The sequence below is a fragment of the Lepisosteus oculatus genome, chromosome 3 (assembly GCF_040954835.1).
Source record: "Lepisosteus oculatus isolate fLepOcu1 chromosome 3, fLepOcu1.hap2, whole genome shotgun sequence".
Lineage (NCBI taxonomy): Eukaryota > Metazoa > Chordata > Actinopteri > Semionotiformes > Lepisosteidae > Lepisosteus > Lepisosteus oculatus.
The window spans coordinates 35570323-35590402 of NC_090698.1; the positions used below are offsets into that span (position 1 = coordinate 35570323).

General features: G+C 35.9%; 1 protein-coding gene across 1 annotated transcript in view; it reads left to right on the forward strand.

The window, feature by feature from the left end:
• fras1 (Fraser extracellular matrix complex subunit 1) overlaps nucleotides 1-20080 on the forward strand; it is a 364870-nt gene that overhangs the window by 188732 nt on the left and 156058 nt on the right. The window contains exons 22-24 of the mRNA XM_015364800.2: nucleotides 13802-13945; nucleotides 16397-16537; nucleotides 17227-17367. Coding sequence (XP_015220286.2) covers nucleotides 13802-13945; nucleotides 16397-16537; nucleotides 17227-17367 — 426 coding nt within the window. The remainder of the gene's footprint in view (nucleotides 1-13801; nucleotides 13946-16396; nucleotides 16538-17226; nucleotides 17368-20080) is intronic.

Sequence of the window (20080 nt, forward strand, 5' to 3'; positions counted from 1 at the left end):
TACATACACATTATTATGAGAATATTTTAGACATTTTGTATTGTTCTCTTCTTTTTACTTAGTTTTTTTCTTCTTTATCCTGAAACAAAACTTAGGGTGAACTTCTACAGATATTTTAGCAATTTTAAGTTTACTTTATGGATGTATAGGTGGGAACAGATGCAGCCATTCAAAATGGTTGGGCGATACCGCATTATTTTGCTGTGCGCTTTATGCAGTCTACCGCGAGCTACCATAAATACTCCTATAATACCGCAAGCAAAATAATAGTATCCGGAATTTCCGCAAGGTGGAGCTAATAAAGCTCAACCTCTCATGTTTGAGCTGTCGCCATCAAAGTCTTTAACGAAGATATTACTAATAGTATTAATAATGAATGACCTTGGACAAGCCGTAAACTCAAAATATTGCCCTGGTCCACATTATTTTTTTCATTGACGGTCTTTGTTAAAGTAACACCACAGCATTTCGCAACCACGCATTTGTTTCCAATCATGCAAAGTACAGTAATTTTTGAGAATCGATTCACCATGCCTTTCACATGCTCATAAAAGAGATTGATTTAGGAACATAAACATATTACCATATGCAAACTGTACTGTATACAGTATGTATATGTATATTTAATGTCTTAACTGTGCCCGTTTAAGTATTGAATATTTATATGGAATTTTACCACTGAAGGGAAATCTTAGTAGCTGAGCATAAAAAGAATAGGAGCATACTGTAATGTGTGAAGGCCATAAATGATATTAATTTTGGAACTTAAACATACAGTATAAGGATGGTCTCGGTACTTTAAAGAAAACATACACACCAGTATTCCATTTCTCCCTAAACATTTAAAACATCGAAGTCTTTAACTAACGTGATACCGGAGTCAACAAGCATACTTTTAGAATTTGATTAAAAGGGAATATAATATGGAATCGTGTATCTAAAGAAATTAATAACAATATAATTATATTCATGTACCGCAATACAAGAATTGTACACGCTGTACATTGTCTGTTGATAATGTTTCTGTAGTGCTTTTGCAGCACTCTGCATGTGACCTTGCCGGTGGCGCAGTGGGTTAGGTTCCTGACTCCCACGTCACATGGTCTGTGATTGAATCCCACTGGAGCCATGAATTTCCTTTAACAAACATTTCTTTGAAAAAATGAAACGTTTCCCTGAGTCAGAGATTAAATAAAACATCACTCGCACCAAAAAAATTTATATTTCTAAATATCACAACATGATCGAATTTAAGTCATTTTAATAACAATGAATAGTCACCAAGGCGTTACAATATAAACATTTATAGTGATTTAAATCACGTTTTGATTTAAATCGCAAACGCGGGTTTAAAAATGTGTTTATTTATTCACAATCAGACAAATGCAACATAAATTGATATCTTTGTCTTCTAAGTATCTAAATAAACTTTCAGCATAGCTTTCTCCCCATTTAGATTTATTTTTCTTGGGATCTTGGGATCAAACGTGGAAAGATTAGATTGTAATCGTTTTTATTTTTCAAATACATTTTAGAAAAGTGTAATCTATACTAAAAAGTTGTACACCACCTGCTATAAAGATACATATTGTAATACTTTAGAGTTCGGATAGGACAGACACGAGAACTCAGACTTGCGGAGTTAAAGCAAGTTAAAGCCTTGATTTTATATATCACCTTTAAAAGTGGCATCTCAAACCGAGTAAATACCCAAAACTGATTGTACCCATCTGTCATGCTAATAAAGCACCTTGAATTGAATTTAATTGAGGGAGAGAAGGGGGAGGGCAAGCGAGAGAGCCAGGACAGACAGGCAAATAAGATACACTCCACAGACATTCACAACAGCGACATATCATAAAACATTTGCAAATATAGTTAAGTTATTACTTGGTTTTCAAAGTGCAATGAAATACAATATTGTTGTTGCTGTTATTGCTGTTTTTATCCTGTAAGGCGTTTTGAGACGCCAATATATAAAAGCGCTGATTCTTATGGAATGTGTTCCGCCGGGGATTCAACATTTTTTTTTTTAATCGCGTATCTAAGGAAATAGCAGTATAACCTTGTTCATGCACAAACAGTGGCATGTTCCATTATTAATTTGGGTGTCTCCTCTTGCCAGAAAGCTCTAAATTGCATTTTGAGTGCGGTTTTTGGCTTTTTTAAATTGCAACCCGTAAATAAAGCTGATACTGTTTAGACTTTGAATTATTTTCATCTGTATTACAGCAGCACAATGGACAATGCAAGGTAAATTGCAAAAATGCACTTGTTAATTATTTAAACTGCAACACTTATCATTCAACCAAGCTCGAAATATCACAAGGATCCTCTAGAGCACAGCAAAGACTGTATTAAAAGTATACTAGTGACAAACTAGTATATTTTAGATCGTTTTTTCTGAACCGGGGAAAATCTGATCATGTTTCTCTATAACAATAATAAAAATCATTATTTTACATATCACCTTTATGTGATATCACCTTAAGGACAGCACATACAAGGGTTAATTGCACAATGGACTGCGCAAAGAAATTTAAAATAGTCTTCTTTAGGTGTGAGGGCAGGAGTGGATCGCAGAAGGCATAATCAGCAAATTAGGAAAACAAAGAACAGGACAGGTGAGACGTTTATCCAGAGAGCAAGTGATCAGAAAAAGGAACAGCTGTTACGCCCAGGTTTTATGCTCTCTCTCTGCTGAATTAATAAAAGCATTTTATTAAAAACGCGTTTGCGTTTGTCTGGGTATTTACTTTGTAGTCTGTGGTTTACATCTACTGTATTGCTTTGAGATGCCACTTTTAAAGGTGATATGTAAAATAAAGTTTTTTATTATTGTTATAGAGAAACATGATCAGATTTCCCCTGGTTCAGAAAAAAGACGATTAAAATCTGTAATCTTTCCACTTGTATGTCATCGGAAAATACAAGAAGAAGTTTCTGCTTTGTGTAAGGATGGTATCAAAAAGTGGTGAGAAAGCTGTGCTCCTCAAAGCGCTTTACAGGATAAAAACAATAACAACAATAGTGTTAGGCTGGGCAAACGATTTTTTATTATAGAAATACAAAATGAGATATAATGATGTGTTCCGGCTAAGACATTAACGAGTACAACCCCCCTCTTTGCGGGAGTTCACAGGTATTTTCAAAGTAGAAGGGGGCTAGATTTCCAGCAAAATACACCTCCCCCCTCCAAAACCAAGGAAGTACAGTACTAACTAGTTAAGAAAGCTAGGCTTCTCAATGAAATCGCTTCAACATGCTAATGTGTTGGTGTAACAGTCCGGGCATGGCAAGCTTCTAATGTCAACTCGACTCGATTGGAAGACAATGAACATATTCTAGCCCTAAATGAATTAATAGCAAATGTACATAAAATACATTTTTCCAAGAAAGTTTATAATAATACGATCTATAGTTGAAATCTGAGCCTAAATAAAAAGAAAAAGCATTTTCAGAGAGCAATTACTCTGTGTTTATGTAGAAAAAGTGATTAGGTTTAAAACGCTATATAAAATAAAGTTTATTATTAATTTGCTGGACAGAGCGGTGAACATTATTATGGATAACACAAAGATAACGATCCTGATCAGTTTAGAAATCTGTGTACGCTGTAAGGTTTTTACTTCTTAAACTTTTAAAATACACGTTTCAAATAGAAAGAAATCATCTTTCTGGTTCAGTATGTATATCAAACCAGCAAACCAATCAGAGGGGTTAGACGCTCGGTTAAAAGCAAAGGAGATTGTCTGTTATAGTGGACATAAAAACAAGAGTTCGCTGGCATTATATCCTAGAAGACACAGACCAGCGCCAGACCGGGAGAATGCCCGCAGGTATAGGGAGACCCCAGAATTCTGTCCCATAGTTTAGATAGATGATAGATACTTTTATTGATCCCGTGAGGGAAATAAAGTAAATTATTTTCATTTTAGGAAATTATTAAACGCTCGGTTAAAAGCAAAAGAGATTGTCTGTTATAGTGGGCATAAAAGAGTTTGCTGCGGCGTTATTGGAAACCCAAATTTAACAATAAATCGCTGGCATTATATCCTAGAAGACACAGTCCGGGAGAATGCCTGCAGCGTAAAAGAAAATGCCTGATGAACTAGGGATTGGATAGTTTCCAAGTGCTTGTACAATCGATGGAAATATTCAAATAAATGTGCAAAAGAAATAAACAAAATAATCATTTATTTCTTTATCATATTGGCTAGCTAATGTCCTCTCTTTGCTAGTTAGTGGCTGTGTTTCTGTGTTGGGTAGCAATGGGTGACTGTTCTCAGGCAGAAGATGTAAACAGCTTAATTTTCGTGTTAAACTTTTTTTTAAAATTAAAATTCATTCTATACAGCAATCGCATATTTGGGTACCATTTCATAAAACTTTCATGCTTAAAATGTTTAGGGAGAAATGGAAGACTGGTGTGTATTTGTTCTTAAACTACCAAGACCAGCCATACACAGTACAGTTTGCGTACATTAGGTAATGTTTATGTTCCTAAATTAATATCATTTATGACCTGTAGATGCGTTATGCTCCTCGAGTGCCCCTGTTCGTCATTTTGGCCAGCCAATCACTTACCGCGGTGCCCTACAGTGCCCTGCGGTGGCTTGTGGGTTGTTTACCGTACCGCGCGTTTGTACCGCGGATTTTGAATGGCTGCATCTGTATAGAGGCACACCTGACACTGATTTGCATTGGTATCGGCTTACCTATAAAACTACCTCAAATTGACTCCACATTTATATTTTAAAAGAGCTGTTACTACTAAATGGCACACTAGGTTTATTCTCCTTCAAAATCAGATGAAGTAATAGAGGTTGTAAGATGTTCTGTAATTCCTGATGGTGTGTGAAATATTAAAAAAGAATATTGAGTGAGGAAAGAGTAGGGGTAGCAATCATAAAGTAAAAAATACCCAAAGAAATCAATACTGGGTCCTGGCACCGGCTTGCTATTCAAGAAAAATTTGTAGAGTGTAACATTTATAGTTCCCATATTGTTTTTGGGAGTGACGACTATCACACAACACATTTTATTTGTTTCTCCAGCACAAAGTGGTAACCAAGGTAGCAAACTTAAAAAGAGAAATAAACTATTGCCATTGCGGTAATTGACAAATACAGATGTAGTTATTCAAAATGTGCAGTGGGTTTCGGCTACAGGCGGTATGATTCGCTGGCTAAAGATAATCGACAGGTGGCACGTGTGGTGCTTTAGATATTAGTGAAACAATTGCTTCATTTAATTTCTTTACTGTGCATGTGTAAATCTACTTAATATGTAAATTTACAACTAAAGGGAAATTCTGGTAGCTGAACATAAAAACAACAGGACCATAATGTCTCTGAACATAATAAATTATATTAATTTAGGAGTATAAATATATTATACAAACTGTATATGGCTGGTAGTGGTAGTTTAAATAAAAAATACACAACAGTATTGCACTTTCTTCATAAACATTTTATGCCATCACAATGTCTTTCACTTGGTCACTTACTGTGGTTATATGCATTTCTTTAAAAAAATACTTAAATAGTCAATATTATGGACAAAATATTATATTTTGAGGTATTTCTAAATATCACAACATGTTCAAAGTTAAATTAGATCAACAACATGAATGGACAAACGTGTATACTGTCAACATTGAGAGTAATAAGCATTTCAACCTGTTAAATTAGAGTCAATTCAAAATACCTTATTCATTCAAGTGGGGCATATAAAGACAAGCCTTTACAACAAGATTTAAAATGAAATCAGATATATTATATAAATTCTAATAACAAAAAAGGATGAAAAAGACCACTGAAAATGAACTATGATAATGTATCAGACATTTATTAACAATGTGAATTTATTAATAACTAATAATTTCAAACTGCTTGTAGTTTGAAATTGTATTGTGTTCAGAGTGATTTGTCACTGTTTTCACAACCTTGGCTGGTTAAAATGCCTATGCCTATAGGGTGTTCCAGACCTGTCTTTAATTTGTGAAGCTCCATCTGTATTTTCTGTTTTCACACAGATAAGAATAAACTACATATGCAAGTCTTTTTGAAATCAGAAAGACATTCATTCTGTGCTCAATAGCTCTTTTCCCACAGTACGGATTATGTTCCATTTGTAGGCATTGGTCGAAGCATTCTGAAGTCTGTCAGAATCGTAAAAAATAACCAAATAGTGTAGACTGTTGTCTGTCCTGGATAATGCAGTTGGAAAAAAGATAGATGGATTTACAGTTATAAAAACATTCAAATTTTAATGTGATACTGAATATATTATTGATATTATTAATAATGAATTACCTTAGACAATCTGTAAGCTGAAGAATTATAGTATAACAATTATAGTATATGTTGAGTCTTTTATTTTCAGCTTGGAATTAACTTTTACGTATTCCATTACAGCCACTTAATGTAACACAGCTCTGTACGTCATTAACAAATACAGTGGTGTGAAAAAGTGTTTGCCCCCTTCCTGATTTCTTATTTTTTTGACAATGCAATCAAGCGTTTGTGATAACTGGTAATGAGTCTTTTACAGCGCTGTGGAGGAATTTTGGCCCACTCATCTTTGCAGAATTGTTGTAATTCAGCCACATTGGAGGGTTTTCGAGCCTTAACCGCTTTTTTAAGGTCATGCCACAACATCTCAATCGGATTCAGGTCAGGACTTTGACTAGGCCACTCCAAAGTCTTCATTTTGTTTTTCTTAAGCCATTCAGAGGTGGACTTGCTGGTGTGTTTTGGATCATTGTCCTGCTGCAGAACCCAAGTGCGCTTCAGCTTGAGGTCACGAACAGATGGCCGGACATTCTCCTTCAGGATTTTTTTGGTAGACAGCAGAATTCATGGTTCAATTTACCACAGCAAGTCTTCCAGGTCCTGAAGCAGCAAAACAGCCCCAGACCATCACACTACCACCACCATATTTTACTGTTGGTATGATGTTCCTTTTCTGAAATGCTGTGTTACTTTTGCGCCAGATGTAATGGTACACACCCCTTCCAAAAAGTTCAACTTTTGTCTCGTCAGTCCACAGAGTATTTTCCCAAAAGTCTTGGGGATCATCAAGATGTTTTCTGGCAAAACTGAGATGAGCCTTTATGTTCTTTTTGCTCAGCAGTGGTTTTTGTCTTGGAACTGTGCCATGCAGGCCATCTTTGCCCAGTCTCTTTCTTATGGTGGAGTCATGAACACTGACCTTAACTGAGGCAAGAGAAGCCTGCAGTTCTTTGGATGTTGTTGTGGGGTTTTTCATGACCTCTTGGATGAGTCGTCGCTGTGCTCTTGGGGTAATTTTGGTCAGACGGCCATTCCTGGGAAGGTTCACCACTTCCATGTTTTCGCCATTTGTGGATAATGGCTCTCACTGTGGTTCACTGGAGTCTCAAAGCTTTAGAAATGGCTTCATAACCTTTTCCAGACTGATCAATCTCAATTACTATGTTTCTCATTTGTTCCTGAATTTCTTTGGATCGCAGCATGATGTCTAGCTTTTCAGGATCTTTTGATCTACTTCACTTTGTCAGGCAGGTCCTATTTAAGTGATTTCTTGATTGAGAACAGGTGTGGCAGTAATCAGGCCTGGGTGTGGCTAGAGAAATTGAACTCAGCTTTCCAAAGATGTGATAAACCACAGCTGATTTATGTTTAACTCCTGGGAAGGTTCACCACTTCCATGTTTTCGCCATTTTTAATTAGTTTAATATTTATCATGCTGTAACACACAGTTTAAAACTAATAAAAGCCTATATAGTTTACAACATAATTTCTATAACTGGAAAAAGATTGTCCCTGAGCATTGACCATGTTTTTGCCATTTTTAATTAGTTTAATATTTATCATGCTGTAACACACAGTTTAAAACTAATAAAAGCCTATATAGTTTACAACGTAATTTCTATAATTGGAAAAAGATTGTCCCTCAGCATTGACTGGGATTCAAAACCAGGCATTTTCTGGCAACAGCCCAAATGCTTCACATGCCACGTTAAGCTTTCACTGCTCCACCTGGCAGTTTTACAAAGTAGTGCAGTCCCACAACTGAGTATTTCTAAAAACCAGCGGTATCCCAGAGCTACTGAAATGCAAAGTACTGCAGTATTCCCCGCACATTCTGAATGGCTACAGATGCAGCATTCAAAATGGGTGGGGTATTTCGCGGTATACCCCGGTGGGCGTGTCGCATCAAAACGCAGTATCACGCGGTGTAGTGCGTAATTTGATGTCATACCGGAAAGTATCCGGAATCACCTTGTAAAACCGCCAGGAGGAGCCAATAAAGCTTAACCTCTCATGTACAGCATTTGAGCTTTTAAATTTAAACTGTGTATTACAGCATGTTAATCATCAGTCATTAAAAAGTTGGTATATTTTATGAAAGCAAGATTGCTCAGTTGGGCAAAAGTACACAACCTACCTTTATCATAAATAATTTAATTATGCAGAAATATTTTATGCATCAAAGCCTTTACCAAAGGTATGATATTACTCATATTATTAATAATGAATGACCTTGGACAAGCTGTAAACTCAAAGTATTACGCTGGTCCACGTTTTGTTAACACCCGAATCGCAGGTGGATTCTGTTTTTTGATCTGTTATGGTCTGTAGCTCAAATCCTGCTTAACTAAAAATATAGACGCGAGAAGAGTATTATTGGACAATGTTTTGAGGCTCTGGCGGAATTCCTTTGTAAACTGAAGAGTTTATAGAGGAGACAGGTTGTGTATCCCTTATAATGACACAATGTTAATGAGACATGGAAGATAATGTGGTGTATTGGTCGTTAGTGAAAAGATTTAATCATTTAATCTCTTTACTGTGCACATTTTAATCCGCTTAGTATTGAATATTTATATGGAATTTTACCACTAAAGGGAAATTTTATTAATGATTTTATTAACTGGCTGTTTCAGTAACCTAAAGTATATATCTAAAGTAATAATTTAACAATATATGTAAATGTTTTAAGATATGTTTATGTTGTGAATGTCTGTAGATTGTATCTTATTTATGTATCTTAATTTTAGTTTTATTTTGTTTCACGTTAATTTTATAAGAGAATCTTGATTAAAATACTTTTATTTTTTTACAATCTGGTAATGCCAGACAGAATTCACATTCGCTGCAGCCAAATGGCCTTGCAGATCAGATACTGTATCAAGGAACAAAACAATTATCGCGCCCGGCTCCTCAATGGAATCGCTTTAACATGCTAATGCGTTGGTGTAACACTCTGTGTCTGTACTCTGTGTACAGTACATTGTGAACAAACCGGTTTCACAGGTATTTTCAACCCCCAACCAATGTTGTTTCATCGGTTGTTATCCTGTAAAGCGCTTTGAGCAGCCACCTTTAAAGGCTCTATATAAAATAAAGTTTATTATTATTATTATTATTATTATTAAAATTGATCATATTTTTCCTCCCAGAACTTGTAAATTGTTGTTGTTATCCTGTAAAGCGCTTTGAGAAGCAAACTGTCCAGCTTGTCAGGTGCATTTGTTTGTAAAATAATAAGTAGAGCTTTGGGCGTATTAGTGCTCCACTTACAGCAACCCAATGTAAATACATTTTGTCTCCAAATCCACCACCACTTGTATGAATCATAGCCCTGCCAAATGATGCAAATTCCGCTGCAATGGCTGTGTGCAGGAATTTTTCAGTATGGCATCTCCATGTTCAAGTAAAAACTGCTCTGTGGGCAAATGCACATCTGCCATGGGATCACCCCATTATAACGGCTCGGTTTCACTAGCGCAGGCTAGAGCAGGGGTGGCGGGCTGGACCCCGCTGGTCTGGCATCTCTTTCCTGCCACGTGGCCTGAGGGGACCTGGAAAAGGGCCCCCCTTCCGCTGAGTAGGTCACCGTGGGGTAGCCCTGATAAGGGCTGTGGTCACTGGCGGTGCTGAGGGGTCGTCCCGGCCCCTGGCAGCTGCTGCTCGCCTCCAAAAGGTGCTTTAGGGGGTCACTCGGCTGCTGGGGGAACCGGCGCTTCTCTGAGTCCGACATCATCGGCCGTTCACTGTCCATCCTCCCGCTTCTAACACCAATGTAATGAATTTGGGTTCGTTGAGGACGAACACAGAGACTCAAACCTGAGCAGTTAAAAACTGCGCTTTATTTCTTCTACCTCACCACCCGCCAGCAGCACTCTCGCGCCCAGACAAAAGAGAAACACAAGACAAGCCCGCCAAGAGCGCGGGCCCGAGAGAGAGACAGAGAGAGAGAGACACCAAGGGGTGCGGAACCAGGGAACTATTTACATGGAAAACGGGCGATCTCCCCAGAATGTACGCCCATTTCACTGTTACCTGGATACCTCTTGAGGGATATCCTCTATATCCTCTTGTGGGGAATATCCTCTTGGGGGATATTCTAACAACAAGTGATTTTAAGACGATCTGTCAAAGTGCAATGAAATACAATATGCTGGACAGTATGCTTCTCAAAGCACTTTACAGGATAACAGCAATAACAACAACAATTTTACAAGTCCTGGGAGGAAGATTCTCATCAATATTAATAATAATAATTAACTTTATTTTATATAGCGCCTTTAAAGGTGGCTTTTTAGATAATTGTTTTGTTCCTTGATACAGTATCTGATCTGCAAGGCCATTTGGCTGCAGCGAATGTGAATTCTGTCTGGCATTATCAGATTGTAAAAAAATAAAAGTATTTTAGTCAAGATTCTCTTATAAAATTAACATGAAACAAAATAAAACTAAAAATAAGATACAATCTACAGACATTCACAACATAAACATATCTTAAAACATTTACATATATTGTTAAATTATTACTTTAGATATATACTTTAGGTTACTGAAACAGCCAGTTAATAAAATCGTTGCAATTTTGTTCTTGTTTGGAGGTGGGGATATTCTGACAATAATTGATTTAAAGACAATCTGTCAAAGTGCAATGAAACAATAATTACGCTGGGTGAACGTTCCAAGGTCGAATTGTTCCGCGACAGTGGTACCTTTAAACGCAGACGACGGCACTAAAAAATGTTGGCACGCCCTCTCTTTAAAGCCCTGGCCAAAGACGAAGACAGTACGTACAGTTATAATTCAAACTGAATTAAAAAGTACTCCTATTTGGCATTTTAGTTATGGAGGTGGAAAGACGCCCCCCCATCTCTGGGGTCCTGAGTTGTCGCCATCTTTAACCATTCCGTGTCCGAGTCGCAGCAGGTAGAGACACGTTCGAAAAAAAGTTAATCCCAGCTACAATACATTATTTTTAATATTTTTGTGGTAAGAGGGAGCAAAACATCAGTATTTACTGTTAGTAATTAGTGTACGATCTATAGTTGAAATCTGAGCCTAAATAAAAAGAAAAAGCATTTTCAGAGAGCAATTACACTGTGTTTATGTGGAATAAGTGATTAGGTTTATGAGCAATCTAATTCGTTATTTGTTTAAAACGCTATATAAAATAAAGTTTCTTATTAATTTGCTGGACAGAGTGGTGAACATTATTATGCAGAAGACAAAGATAACGATTTATGTTAAAAGACATTTAATTAAACACGGGTTTGTGATTTAAATGGGAATGGGGGTGACGGTAACTCTTAATCTAAATAAAAATAAAATAAATAAAACAGGTTTCGATAGTTAATAACCACTTTTTATGCACAAAACATGGGTGATTTTTCTTCCTCCTGGTCAGTTTAGAAATCTGTGTACGCTGTAAGGTTTTTACTTCTTAATTAAACTTTTAAAATACACGTTTCGAATAGAAAGAAATCCTCTTCCTGATCAGCACATCTTTTTTCCCCAATCAGGGGGGTTTCAGATGGTGTCAGCCAATCACCATTCTGAAGCCCTACCGTAATCTCTGGTATAGGGAGACCCCAGAATTCTGTCCCATAGTTTAGATAGATGATAGATACTTTTATTGATCCCGTGAGGGAAATAAAGTAAATCATTTTTATTTTAGGAAATTATTAAACGCTCGGTTAAAAGCAAAGGAGATTGTCCGTTATAGTGGACATAAAAGAGTTTGCTGCGGCATTATTGGAAACCCAAATTTAACAATAAATCGCTGGCATTATATCCTAGAAGACACAGTCAGGGAGAATGCCCGCAGCGTAAAAGAAAATGCCTGATGAACTAGGGATTGGATAGTTTCCAAGTGCTTGTACAATTGATGGAAATGTTCAAATAAATGTGCAAAAGAAATAAATAAAATAATCATTTATTTCTTTTTCATATTGGCTAGCTAATGTCCTCTCTTTTCTAGTTAGTGGCTGTGTTTCTGCGTTGGGTAGGAATGTGTGACTATGTTCTCAGGCGGAAGATGTAAACAGCTTAATTTTCTTGTTAAATATTTTTTTTTAATTAAAATTCATTCTATACAGCAATTGCATATTTGGGTACCGTTTCATAAAACTTTCATGCTTAAAATCTTTAGGGAGAAATGGAAGACTGGTGTGTATTTTTTCTTTAAACTACCAAGACCAGCCCTAACAGTACAGTTTACATACAGTAATGTTTATGTTCCTAAATTAATATCATTTATGACCTTCAGATGCATTATGCTCCTCTTCTTTTTATGCTCAGCAACTAAAATTTCCCTTTAGTGGTAAAATTTCAAATACATTTTCAATACTAAGCGGATTAAAATGTGCACAGTAAAGAGATTAAATGATTAAATCTTTTCACTACCGACCAATGCACCAAGAGGGCCCCTGTTGGTCATTTTGGCCAGCCAATCACTTACCGCGGTGCCCTGTGGTGGCTTGTGGGTAGTTTCCCGTACCGCGGGTTTGTACTGTGCATTTTGAATGGCTGCATCTGTATATCTGTACATAGCACACTATGTTTACTAGCACAATTATTTACGAATATCTTTTAAGTTTCAGAGTCCAGCCATCTACATGCATAGGGATATGGTAAAACCTCAATATTCAGAAGTTTTATATTCATGATTATGCCTATTTGCACAAACGTATTATTATGTAAGCTGTACAAGTAGAGAATACGTAACATAACAATAATACAGGGTTTGTTTGCAATGCAGTAACCTGACTTATGTGGGGAAAACAGTGCTTTTTAAGTTTCCAGTATTCATTTTGATTGAAAATACTACCTATAATTATTAACACTGTTTCTGAAATAGTTAACAGTTATAACAAAAATATTACTACGGAACTGGTTGTTTGAGGAGCTGTGGAACCATACCCTGTTTTCCCATTAGGTATTAACTCCCGCATTTGGAAATTCACTATTAGACTTAAAAGCACCTATCCCACACAAATACTGAGGTTTTACCTCACAGAATTGTACCCTGCAGCTGAGGTATAAATACTGTATAAGAAAAAAAGTTAGAACCTGTATCTAATTAAATAAAAGATCCTAGCCATGATTAAATGTATCTTGGAAACATTTGCTAAATGAATGGAATTCATGGGAATTCCTCCTATTCATAATAGGAAAAATTTGTGGATACCACAAAGAGGAAATTATTTTATTAAACATAAAACAATAATCACATACTTAAGGATTAGTGTTAGTTTCTTTCATGTTAAAATTCCCTGAATGTTTTGCTGTAGTCCCAGTTTATCTGTCTACAGTAATTGCTTTTACTGAGGCTTTTGTTTCTTCCCTTCTTCTACTAATTACTCTTTTTCTGTGTGGTTTGTTCTGGCAGTTGGTAGTCCTAGTTAAATATGATAAAAAATATATTGGTCATGCATCGTTTCCCAAGGCATTGTTTTACCTTTATTGAATAGATAAAGTTTCAGAAGGTATTCTAAACCTGTCGTTTGTAGCATGTGACGGCCAGTGTTTGACATGTGATGTGCCAGGATCCTGCACCTCCTGTAGAGACCATGCTAAAGTCCTGCTATTTGGAGAGTGTCATGAGAGCTGTGCCCAGCAATACTACCTCGACTTTACCACAAGGACATGCAGAGGTAAGAATGACATTTCAAGAATACGAAGACCTTAGCTTGGTTTGCAAAGGAACAGGTAAAGGTTTATAAAGAAGAAAAGAAACACAACGTTTCGGCTGTGGAGCCTTCTTCAGCCTTCATTGTGTTTTTTATGTAATCCATAGAAGCCACATTGTGTTTTATTTGACATCAATAGTTCACATTGTCTTAGAAATGTGCATGTAGGTTTAATGCCTAAAGCACCATTACCCAAGTGATGAATTTGAAGAGAGTTAACTAAGAGAATGCATGTGAGTGCGTCTAAGAAATAGCTTGCCACCTGCATTATACCTGAGGTTTTATTACTTCAAACTGTTTTAAAAACCTAAGTGCAGAAAAATATTCTTATGCTTTTGATGCTTCCTTTCAGAGATAAAAAATTATAAACATCTGTCTAGTTTAGTCTACAATAATGTTCCAAGTGAAAGGTTTTGAAAAAGTTGAAAATGGGAAATAACAGAACAAATCAGTCAATAAGTAACATATTCATGACCCGCAACTTGTAAGAATTTTGCAAAGAATATACCCGAGGGTTTGGTATGATTAGAAGCACATGGGGTCTTTGTTCTCTGGTACAGATTTGGTTAAAAGAGTAATCATTCAGACATGGGGGGGGGGGGGGCTAAACAAATATTCATTAAAAAACTGCTACCAAATATTCAAATTCATAATGCCACCAAATGACAGAGAACCTATCTCCCTATTCTAAAAGTGCACCCATTAATCTGGCTGTTTTTTATCCAGTGTTTATTTAACACAGGAAATGAGAGCTGCCTAAAAAACACAGAATAGCAGTCTCTCTTATTGATATTCAAATATTTTATGGATGTCTGGACAAGGACCTCTCACCCGGCTCACAAGTTCCATGTCCTCCTGTCTCCTCTCTTTTGTTCTGTTCTCATCTGTTCCACTGTGTCTCTCTGTATTTTATCCTGTACTTTTGGCATTGTAAATCATTTACCCAGAACCTAATTTACTGACTTAAAGGAGAAGACCCTTTTGACCAGTGCAGGGGGTTTGTGGATTTACTGGTACTTGTGTACAAAGCCGAAGCTATAAGAAAACACACATGAATGAAGCAAAGCCGAAGCAAAAACCAAAAGCTAAATGAAACCAAAGCCAAGCGAGACCGAAGTCAAACAAAAGGCCCCTTCATTCAGAAAACCTCCAACTAATATACTAAATAAGCTGCACTCTGATTGGCCGAGAAGCTGATTGATGATGACATCGCACAGAAACAATGATGTAATGATTGTAATGGGGGAGGGAGAACAATCAAGGTCAGGAAGTGTGGAACACAGCAACAAAACATGCACGGACCACACACTGGGATGAAACAGCCACATACCTGACAGGCAACAGACTGTTTGGTCCAAGCACACAAAATATTTTAGAAATACTTAAGTGAAATATACCTAGCACAACCAAGTCCTTTGATTTGAAGCTCTAGGAAGTGGAAATATTGACACTAGCTAGGTGCTACCTATCTGGTTTCTTAGAGATGCTTCCATAGTCACCGATCATAGCCTGCAAGATTAAATTAAACCTAAATGCACATTGGCAGTGGTGAATTTTGGTGCTTAAATAAGAGTTTTTAGGAGTTTAACTTTCCTGAGCAGTTTATCAAAATGTAATAAAATAAGGGCTCTTTTTCCTTACATAGTAATTTCATTGAAGTACACTCCATGAAAATAAAAACTGTTTTTTAAACTGTTATATCAAATGCAACATTACAGAAACAAATTTTTGATTTGTTGTTACCTTGCTCAGTTATATTACAGTGTGAAATTATATTGTTTTAATAGTGTGTGATCTTCGCATTTCACATGAACAAAAAAGTCTACTATATTAGCAGGTTATCATTAATTAATGCATATGTTTTACTGTGTTTTTATTATTTTTGAAACCAACAATTCCTTTTGCACCCTTAGTGTTTGGAAATGCCAAATTTTAACATCATGTTTTATGGCTCCAACCCCTTTTCTATTTCAGGGAACAAGGACTGTGCACACAACCCTCTGACACACTATTACAGGAGACTTATCATTTTTCCAAAATTGCAGCCACTTAAAGTTACCTCATGCTAACTCAAACCATTTAAGTCCCAGCAGTACATTGTCTGCACTGCAGGGGGAATCAGTGTCACAGGAGGTTAATGATATAGCACAGACTTGAACAGGTAATCTTTGGAACAAAAAGACACATACTTAGACACTTGTTAGTAGAAATTAAAATGATTTTATGATTAAGAATGGTAAACAAATATCAGATTTCTAGGAACACTTATTTACAGCTTCAGATGTAAAACAAAATCAATTATTATCCACTATGTTGCTCTAAGTAAACTGAAAGGTTTTGTGAATTGAAAGTTTTACAAGTGACCTAACTATGTCTTATATATTAGTTTGTAATTAACATTTCTGACCTTTTCAGAGTGTGACTGGAGCTGCAATGCCTGCAGAGGTCCACTTTCTACAGACTGCCTTCAGTGCATGGATGGCTATGTCCTTCAGGATGGATCCTGCATTCAGCAATGCTCAACAGGCTTTTACCGTGATGGAGAGAAATGCCAGAGTTCGTACTGTTGTTGAATTTTATTACAGTTATGCTTTTTAAGGCATCATTCCATAGTGTCATTCTTTTTTTGGCTTCTCTTTCTCCATTTTGCTGATCTATTTCACTCCAGACAGCCACCTATAACATTTGTATATTAATGAGAATCTGCTTCTTTAGGTAGTGTTTCTTTTTCTGAATATATTTTTGTTTCTGTTTTCGTTAAGGTGGCAGTTCAGCATGTCGACACAATGCCTGGTAGAATGCAGAGTTAGATCACATGCTACAAGAGGTCAAATTTCCTCACAATATATTTGGATGTTGAGATAGACATTGCAAGTAGTCTTTTAATCTTATTCTTGTGTTCTTCTACTCATCAATTAAGTTAATATTAACCACACATAACCATGTACATAAATCCCATAAAACCTACAAGTAGACATGAATACATGAAGGGAGTTCTAAAAAAAACATAATTGTGAGATTAAAACTTAAAATTGAGACTGAAAGACACCTGCTGATCGTTATTGATCGTCAAAATGGCATTATTGAAAGTCAGATTTTGGCTGCTTTTTAAAAACCATTTTGCCTAGCTAAATTTAATTTACTCTGAGTAATTTATTGTTATATTTTTAAAGCTAGAATAGGATGGTGACAGGGCATTCATACAGATTGAGTATGATTTTGCTGGTTGTTTTTCTTTCTACCAGGGTGTGAAGTACATTGCGAGGAATGTGAAGAGTTATATCAATGTGAGAAATGTAAAAATCCTTATGTTGTGCTGCAAGGACAGTGTGTTCATGAATGTGGCAAGAAGTATTTCTTGGACAGATTTCTGCACAAATGTATTGGTAAGATTCACCTTTTGTTTCATGATGATAATGATATACAGATCCAGCCATTCAGAATGCACAGCGAATAATGCAGCAGATTGCGGTGTACACACCCTACTACACTGCATCACACTTTTAAAAAAATATTCTGTTGTGGGACTGTAAGATTTTGTGGCGCTGTGAATGCTTGATGTGGCACGTAGAAGCACTTGGGCTGTTGCCAGAATCCCGGTCAATGCTGAGCCCCTTGGGACAATCTTTTTCTAGTTATTATAGTTGTATACTGTTTAGATTTTATTAATTTTTTATTAATGTTTTAATTAATTTTGTTAATAAAATTAATTTTAAAAACAGCGTAGGGCTATTTTACAAAACAAAATTACTAAATTGGATATTTAGTAATTAGTTGATTATTATATACAGTATATATATCATATATCTTATAAATATATCATATATATTGCATATATATTACAAGCTGCCATGTTAGCAGAAGTGTTTACTACTTCTGTTTGAGCCTTCTGAAAACTCAATAAAAACTTAAAACTATAAACAGTTATATTAATAAACTCATATTATTTTATAAAATAATAAAAACTCAACAGTTCTGTCTCCTACTGTGATATTCTAAACTTAAGGTCTGCTTCTTTGACGGTCTTGTTATACATTATTAATTGCTATTCTTGGAAATACACTTTGCATTGTTATTCAGTTTGTGTCTGCATGTTTGTTATATCCGTCTTTTCTGTTGTTCCCCACTTTCATCTTGCTGTAATGCTGTAGTGGGAATTTAACATATTTGGGGGCTGGTCCTTGATCTTTGATCTGTTTTGAGGAGCCATTTTTTTCCTTGGTGCATGTGTGCGCTTAGGATTGTTTTAGTTTTTAGTGGTCTTTTGTGTATGGGTAATGTGTAGGGGTAATTGTTGGTGTGTCCGTCATGGCATTCAGGTTAGAGGATTTTACTCTGAACACAGCTTTGGAGCGGTATGAGAAATGTCACAAGGCAGATATTTTATAGATAACAGGTTTCTTTAGTCTCTCAGTTTTAATCTAAAAGTAAAAGTTTAATCAATGACAAATAACCCTCAACAAAATACAAGCAGTTTGAAATAATATTTATTATTCATAAATTAATTTTTAGCTACCACTCATTCCTTCTCCACTTTTTTGTAAACTGGCAGAACTGGTTTTTACTCCAGCCATTAACAGTATTCATGTTTCCTAACTCATTCATGTTTTTAATTAATGAATATTATTTTAATATTTAACATGTTGTGATATATACAGATGCAGCCATTCAAAATGCAAGGTACAACCCCATACCGCGCAAAATTATATTCAGTTCAGTGCGTTATACCGCAGTATGTGATTGGCTGGCCAAAATGACCGACAGGTGGCACTTATGGTTCATTGGTTGTTAGTGAAACGATTGCAATCATTTAATCTCTTTATTGTGCATGTTTAAATCCACTTAATATTGAATATTAATATGGAATTTTACAACTAAAGGGAAATGTTAGTAGCTGAGCATAAAAAGAAGAGGAGCCTAATGCGTCTGAAGGTCATAAACCGTATTAATTTAGGAACATAAACATATTATCTAAACTGTATATGGCTGTTATTGGTAGTTTAAATAAAAATACACACCAGTATTCCACTTTCTTCATAAACGTTTTAAGCATCAAAGTCTTTAATTCGGTTACATACTGTAGTTTTTTTGGAATTTTTGTACGTGCTCCTTCTAACTATATTAAGTTTATATACTTCATAAAAAGTTATAATGTTTGAACCTTTTCTATTAAAATTTGCGCTCGTTATCGCAATAAAAAACGCATACTTTTTAGAATTTGATTAATAGGGAATATAACATGCAATCGAGTATCTAAATAAATAATAATGATATAATTATTTTTTATATAGCTCAAATTATTACAATATTACACTTTGTAAACATCTGTAGCAATTTGACTCATTCACCAGCGACTTGGAAACTTTTTGCCTGCTCTGTTCAGTTATAGCTTACGTTGTCAATTGGTGCGTTGGTGTAATGGCTTAGGCATCTGACTTGCATGCTAGAGGTTGGGGGTTTCTTTAAGATAAGATTTTATTGTCCCCTGAGGGAATTTTTTTATGGACACCAAGCACTCCTGTACATTTAAATAGAATGCAAAAAAAGAGAAGAAAAACATTGCACATTTTACTATTACATAAAATAAGAAAAACATTGCACATCATTCTATCGCACATGTACAGTATAACACATAACAACATGTAACATTTATAACACATCACAAAACATATTGCACTCAAGTGGGTTGTAAGAGTCAAAATTGTGTTTATCCTTGACATTTGCATTGACTGCTTTAATGGATAGTGGAACAAAGGAATGTTTGTATCTGCTTGACTTACATTTGGGAACCCTAAAACGTTTGCCGGAAGGAAGAAGTTGATATTCAGAGTTGAGGATGTGGGAAGGATCTGATATAATTTTTCCTGCCTCTTTGATTATGGATTTTTCAAAGATTGTCTGCAGGGAGGGGTGCTGTTTCACTCCGATGATCTTCAAAGCTGTCTGGATGAGGCGGGTAATTTGCAATTTAAAATGAACTGATAGATTACCAAACCACACTGAAATACCATATCTGATAATTCTCTTGATTACAGCATGGTAAAAGAGTAGCATTACTTCCTGTCTAACCCCAAACACCCTTAGTCTTCGCAGGAAATA